The sequence below is a fragment of the Merops nubicus genome, unplaced genomic scaffold, assembly GCF_000691845.1.
Source record: "Merops nubicus isolate BGI_N331 unplaced genomic scaffold, ASM69184v1 scaffold8272, whole genome shotgun sequence".
NCBI classification, from domain to species: domain Eukaryota; kingdom Metazoa; phylum Chordata; class Aves; order Coraciiformes; family Meropidae; genus Merops; species Merops nubicus.
In genome coordinates, this window is record NW_008594293.1 from 121728 (window position 1) to 128900 (window position 7173).

Here is a 7173-nt window from a genome sequence, read left to right on the forward strand (position 1 = left end):
CTTCAAAGTAGCCAGAGGTACCTCTATATGGATGCATAGTATTCCCATACCTTTTGTTCCACCCTCAGAAACTGAGCAAGTTCTTCAACAGTGAGGTGATCCTTCTTGTCACTGTAGCTTAAGAGCAGTAAGTAGAGATCTCGACGTAAGGACATCATCTTGTAAAACACTGAAAATTCTTCAAAATTTAGGGTTCCTTGGTTCTCATCTGTGTCTGCTTCCTAAGAGGTAAACACACTGAGGTAAGCGTGCTGAACATGTGAATTCAGGGAACAGAGCAGGATTCGTGTACAAACAAATTTAATAAATTCTAGTCTGATAGAATTTGAGTCTGAACAGAACCTTGCAAACTAAAATAACTGTACAACTGTAATACCATCTGTTGGATGTTTTGGTGAAAACAGCCACTACACTAAAGCCCCAGGTTCCCTGTGAAAGTCCCAATTCCATCTTGTGTTTTGCATCTGTTTCCCATGAAAAGAGGCTCATCCTGGCCTTTATTCTGACGTCTGTTTCTCTCCTGTATGCCCAGTAGTTATCCTGTATTAAAACATAGTGAGGAACAGAATAATTTCATCCTGGGGCTTCCCCTAACAACAGGGTCCGACATTTAAAAACATTCAGGACAATATCATGGCGAATTCAAACTGCAACACTCTCAGCCCCCCGTCAGCACTCTGCAGAGGGGAAGAGCCTGCAGCAGCAATACAACTCCACACCAGAATATATGCCCAGTAGCCGCAGTCCTATGGCAGATTTTTGTTTACCCTCAGAGGCAGAAAGAGAAGAAAACCATACTTAACACATGTTAATACAAGCTTTTTACTGTGAACATCTGCCTAAGAGGATTGCTTTGGATTTTCAAAACAAAGAATATATTCTGGAGAACTGCTGTCAAACATTATGTAGGTCTTCATAAAAAAAGGAACTTTAGGGAAGCTACAACTCTGGCTAAGTTTGAGGCTGTAAGCAGATAATGGACACAAAGTGAAATAAACATTTAGCAACATGTCACTGTTCCCACCAATAACACCCTTCAATCATGGCTCTATCTGATGTTTTTTTCTTTGCAGCTACAAACCCCTCTGCCATTCCCAAGTCACATTGTGTTATAGAGGCACTTCTGTTCAGAACACCTTCTCTGTGGAGTCCTTTTAGCACTGCCTTGGCTCTGAACCTGTTGGCTTGTCTCTGCAGTGGTACACCAAACACATGTTCTTCTCCAGATGGAGGGCATCCTCATCCTGCTATCACTTCTTCCTTCTCAAGAAAGCTCTTCAGTTGGTTTCTAACCTCACTTCTTCTAAAGAAGTTGATCTAATCTAACTGCAGATGTAATGAATACATCTCATTTGCTTTGCCTTCCAAGGATCCAGTTTTGTTTTCCCTTCACATAAAACACTCAACTTCAAAGCAAGTCGGAGAACAGGAACCCATCTTCCTGCCATACACTTCACTTATACATGCACGCAATGAAAGTGGCAGCCCCATACTCTACTCCCAGGCCTTTGGGATTGAGCCCTGAATGACTAACGGCAAATAAACCTTCAACACTCCCTTTATATTCAACCTTAAAAACTTTAACCATGCCTGTGAGGTCTAGGGTATTAACTCAGGTATAGGCTGGCAGCAACTGAAGCAAAATAAAAATAAGTAAAGCAGCTTATTTTTAACTAGAAGTTGCCTCTGGTTATATAAGGGCTGACAGTTGCTAGAGTGCCCTACTTCATCCCTAGACAGTTTAAGAATACAGACAGAACTACTGGGCTTTTTTTCCTCTCAGTACACGTCTTCACCACTCTCTGCCTCTCCTGCAGCAGTCAACAACACCAGCAAAACCCAAGGATCTCCAGGAGCTGCATCTCATCTCACCTTGTTAGTGCTACTGTCATCTGAGCTATAAACTCAGAAAGTAAGTAAATAAAGTAAGCTGAGAAGAAAACAATGCCCAGCTATCTGGTGACGAATGGGATTTTAAATCATTTTACTGTGCTGTATATCAAAAATGATGTTTAAAATTTGTGGGAACAAGTACAACACACATTTGTATCCACAGCACAACCCCACCAGTTTCCACACTTCCCAAGCCTTTGGGGAATGGCACGACTGTCCACAAGTAGAGTGATATTATATCACTATACTAGTCTATACTTCATATGGAGATAGTGATGTATCTCTAATGCAGATTTTATACCAGACAAATGAAGCACTTTTGACCACTGAAGATTCTTCAACTCTCCCATGTTTTATAGCCAGCCAGCTTTTGGCTGGTACCATTTTGCTCCTCTTTATGTCCTTGGCTTATCTTTGCTTTCCTACAGTAAACACTAGGGCTGATGAAAAAAGGTAACTGTTTTCGGACAACAAAGTTAAAAATTGATTCTGGCAAAGTAAAAGGAAGTTGTTTAAAAAAAAAAAAGTCTAATTATTTTCATAAAGCTAGTTTCTGCTAAATAATTTTCTGTAAAGGAAATTAAAAAATATTTCAATAGAAACAGAGTAACTTCATTGTCTATCAATGCCAGCGTAGAACAATACTGTTCACAGAGACGAAAACAAAAATGCATCTGAAAAAGTAATATTAATAAATTGTCTTCTACGGGGTTCGTGTCATTAAATCAATGTTTTGATGCATCTTTGCCTACAAAAAAGTAAGACTTGGAAAATGTCTGTGAGGTGCTGGAAAGGACAGAGTTTTAAGTCCCAACTTGCAGGTCTTAGTCTGTGTCTGTCCAGAAATAGCCCATAGCTGGCACTATCTCACCACAACACTGCATGTTAGAGGCCACCAACCTGGAACATCTGCCGGACCTTCCTGCGGGGCAGGTTAACGTTTAGTTTATGCATCAGCTGGTGGATCTCTTCAATATTCAGCAGGCCATCTCCATTCTTGTCAGCCTCCTCAAAGGTCTGTTTGACCCAGCTACAAACGTGTCAAGGAAAGGTACAAGAGGACGATTTCCTCACGGAGAAGGAAGGCAGAGCAGTTGGGCAGATAAGGGACAAGACTCCAACTCACGAGAACAAGATCCTGCCCTGTTCCTCTGGGCCAGTGGATATTCCTTAGCAGTGGACCTTAACATCTTCCATGCTTCTGAGCATTATTCAAGCCAGCCTTCACAAACATGTCTTTTTCAAGTCACCACCTCTGGGCAAAGCACTTGAACTAAGACTTTCCACACAGCCTGCATTAGAGTTATTGGGGAACACTGTGAAGTAAGTCATTGCTGGCCAAGATCTCGTGCTATCCACATGGCTCTCCCCACGCCGATGCCAAACTGAAGCATTTTCATTACTGTACACCTTCTGGTACGGTTTGCTATTTTATCTCTTGCCTGGTGCAACCAAGGCTCTTCTTCCACGTCTCCCTTCATCCTGCTTGAACTTCTGCACTTTCTAACCAATACCTTTTAACACCTCTTTGCCCATATACCCCTTTTGCAGCTTTCGCTAACTTCTTAGGCTAGCTGGAACTGGTAGAGCATCATTTTGTTTGAAGTCTCCCAGCTGCCACATCTGATAACCCAAACAAGCCTTGAAGTGATGTTTTCACCAGTGGAGAACATACAGCAGATATGTGCAGCTCAGAAAAGTCGTGGATAAATATAGCAAGGGGAGTATGTGTGCAACAGAGCATGCAATATATCCCTCAAATGGATCTGTGCCTATCTTGTATTGGAATTAAAACACTGAAAATATGAATTAAAAAGCCCCGAAGTATGGGTGTTGTCCAGGAGTACTTCTTAAAAGTGCACACTGTAGATTTCTGTGTAGCAGAAGAGACAGGCTATAATTTTAATGAAGACGGGCTTGATTGGTTTGGTTTAGGGAGGAGAGTGCCTTTTGTATTTCACACACTAGTCAGCACAGCTGTGAAAGCAAGCACATCAAGAAAATGTTAAATGTACATGATCTTTACAGGAAGACCATTGTGCTTATTGGGCTATAACAAACACTTAAGAAGCTTTAAAGATGTGTGCTCCTGACCATCAGTGGGACCTGGGAAGTACACATGTATATCTGGCATACACTGACCAAGGGGAGATGGGCAGACATTACTGACCAGTTTACTGAAAGACTCCCCAAAACTATATGGTTTCAGCTGTGCAGAGGCTACCAAAGTCAAGCTTTTAACTAGGGGTATCTTGAAAACAGCATCTTCTAATGGACCTTGTAACTTGCAGCAAAAGAATAAAAAGCACAGCAGGGCAAACAGAAGATGACAGAAAATGTGAAATCATGCTGTGCTTAGTGTTTACTGAGGTAACCAGAAATGACTGTTTTGACCCTTCAGTAAGAACTTCACTAACAAAATGCAAGACTATCCCCGGACCTCAGTGCAGTTTAACCCAGTCCCTAAGGCACGGCTGACGTTTCATTGCACAGATAAGTGTCCATGTCAAACCCACTGCTCAAGTTTTCGTTGCAATCCACAGCAAGGTTTTTTTGCCACTTAACAGGAGGTGAAAGGACACCTTCTGCTGAAGGCACTAAAATACCAAGCCAGAAACACTGAATCAGAAAGCTGGAGCTCAGACTGGTAAAAGGATACTGATCGTGTGTCCTCTGTCGCTTAGCGAGTGAGTCTTCATCACTAATCCCAGCCATCAAATATTTCAGCCCTGTGATCCAGGTGCGAGCTTCCTCTGGGTTCGATGTGATCAGGTCCAGTGACTCCATGTGGTTGCCATGATAAATGGTAAAGCAACAGCTTGGGTCAAAGTTCCCCTCCGTGTGGCGGTGGAAGATTTCAGACTGCCGGCCTTCGGTGACTTTGTAAATGGAATCGATGACAACTATGGGGAAAAGGGAAACCAAAAATTGGCATGTTTGAATATGCACCCTTTGGATATCTTTCTGTGTTTAGCAATTCTGAACTCTTCAGGTTAAGAGTCATTACATGGTTTTTAATATTACACGTTCAGATCCAAAAGTGCTTTTTGATCTCTAGATTTACCCTTGCTTTGGCCATGCCATGGGCACAGTACAGTGCCTCGAAGGATAAGCAGGTCACAGCAAGCTCTTTGAGCACTCCCTGCTACCTCTGAGGACTGCAGGTACTCGAAGGGGAGCACGAGGAGACAGATACCAAGTGTCTTCCATCAATCCATGAAGGCTGCACAGCTCCAAAGGGATTGCATTCTTATGCAAGTATCACATCACATTTAAAATAAGCATCAAAAAGCTTTTATTTAATTGGTCCCTCTGTAATTCACACTCTAATACTGAGCTGCCCCAGAAGTTAAAAGGAGGATTAAAAGTTTACTTTTTGCCTTTTCGCTTTTTCTGGAGGGTCTCCATCGGATGCAGGTCCTGTGCTCATCCAGGTAGAAGAGGCGAACTAGCCCTTTGGTTCCACTCTTCAGCTTAACCATCTGAGTCCCAGACTGCATAACACTCATGCATCTTTCAACTGTGAAGCAGAACAAAAATTCAACTAAATGCCCATCTAATTTCACCAATAAAATAACTTACTGGCTTTCCAACATCTGCAAAATATGTAAAATTTTAGACTTGCACCTTTAATGACAGAAACTGGTCATTGCTGTGCGAGACATACTATTTGTTCTCCACATAGGAAAATAATTTGTGAAAACACGTTCACAACAGAGGAAGTAAATAAAGCTTTATCATATTTTTAATGAAAATATTTTATAGCTGTTCCATGCTTATCTCATTTAAATATTTTTATATTATTATACATGGTAATGGAATGTTAAATCCCAGCACTCTAAATTTTGAATGGCGAAATTATCATTCAAGCTCTGCATTCCCTTGGGCTCCTAATCCTTTATCTTATATCTTGTGCTTTTGACACTGTTAGAACTGCTAAGAGAATTACAAACACACAATCTCTCCTCCCTACCACACACATTTACATCCTGCTACCAGATTTCAAGCACATACTGTGATGACTACTTTTTACCCAGCCATCTCACTCAGGACAATGAGAACACTTTGTTTCGCTATGTTTTGACACCCATCTCTTCCAGCTCATCTCACATCTTCCCTCCTACAGTTTTCTACACACTGGGATCAAGATAACATTTCCTCTTGATCTCAGTATACATCCATGCTCTTAAATTACCTTCTCCTGGTTTTATCCATTCACAGCCTCTCCTCACTTGATATCACTCCAAATTCACATCCCAGATGATTTGTTTACATTCTGGCTGTCTCCCAAATACTATCTCTGTCTCCTTTCTTTTCTTATCACCCTTCTCTTCACCACCTCTCTTAAGCCCTCCTCTTGGCATCACAACACAGGCTAATATAGTCTCTCACACCTCTCTGCCAGAGCTAGGATTTATTTTCTCAGCTCCTGACACCTCCTTAGTTCCCACAGCAAGTGGCACAAGCATCAGTGGACTCAGCACCAGCAGAAACCCCACTACGCTCCCATATCCCAGACACGTGGTGGCCCTGCTCAGTTCATCTCCATGGCAGAAGTGTGGCCAGAGCACATCTGCCAGCAGAGCCACACGACTCCGAGGCCATCAGTGAAGGAGAACAAGCTTCCTGCTGCTTCCAAAGAGCCTCTGGGTCAGACGCAGTCAGAGCAGCATCCAAAGCATTAGTCAGACAAGGGATGAACAGTCCTTGCTGAATCAGCTTCCCCCGGTCCCCTCCCACAAAGGCCTTTTTGTTGGCAAGCCAAACTCCCCATCAAACACCTCCATCAGAAACTGAGCTTTTGCTGAGTTGTCTTTCTTGGAGGAATGAGAGGACTCCAGCTGATCTGGACAGAACCAAATTCTTCTAAAACCATCACAAATGTGCAGGAATATAACTTTAAGATATCCATAAATATACAGCCTTCCCTCAGTCATCACACATACCAAATGAATAGGTGGGTTTGGACGTGCTTTAAGATAAGCCAGAAAAGGGACAGAACTCAAGACAGAAATACATGTTATACAGTAACTACCTTGGCTGGGGCAGTTTTAACTTGTGTTTATCTGAAGAGGCACAAAGTACCAGGAAGAGAAGCCTTTACACCACAAGGGATGGCAAACTCAGGACCTTACAGAAGAAAGATTAAATGAAGGAAAATTAAGTCCCTAAAACTTGCTACAGATATGCATACAGAGCCCCCACCCCACCCCACTCCTGGCGGCCCAAGCCTTCCACCTTGGAACCGAGTTTAGATCAAGTTTGCCTCATATTCCTGCT

At 42.4% G+C, this 7173-nt stretch overlaps 1 protein-coding gene across 1 annotated transcript in view; it reads right to left on the reverse strand.

The window, feature by feature from the left end:
• Positions 1 to 5405, reverse strand: part of PLCH1 (phospholipase C, eta 1) — a 41527-nt gene extending 36122 nt beyond the window's left edge. Inside the window, exons 1-4 of the mRNA XM_008935726.1 lie at positions 5267 to 5405; positions 4553 to 4796; positions 2794 to 2923; positions 51 to 221 (exon numbers count right to left, since the gene is read on the reverse strand). Coding sequence (XP_008933974.1) covers positions 51 to 221; positions 2794 to 2923; positions 4553 to 4796; positions 5267 to 5402 — 681 coding nt within the window. The 5' untranslated portion in view covers positions 5403 to 5405. The remainder of the gene's footprint in view (positions 1 to 50; positions 222 to 2793; positions 2924 to 4552; positions 4797 to 5266) is intronic.
• Positions 5406 to 7173: the final 1768 nt, after the last annotated feature.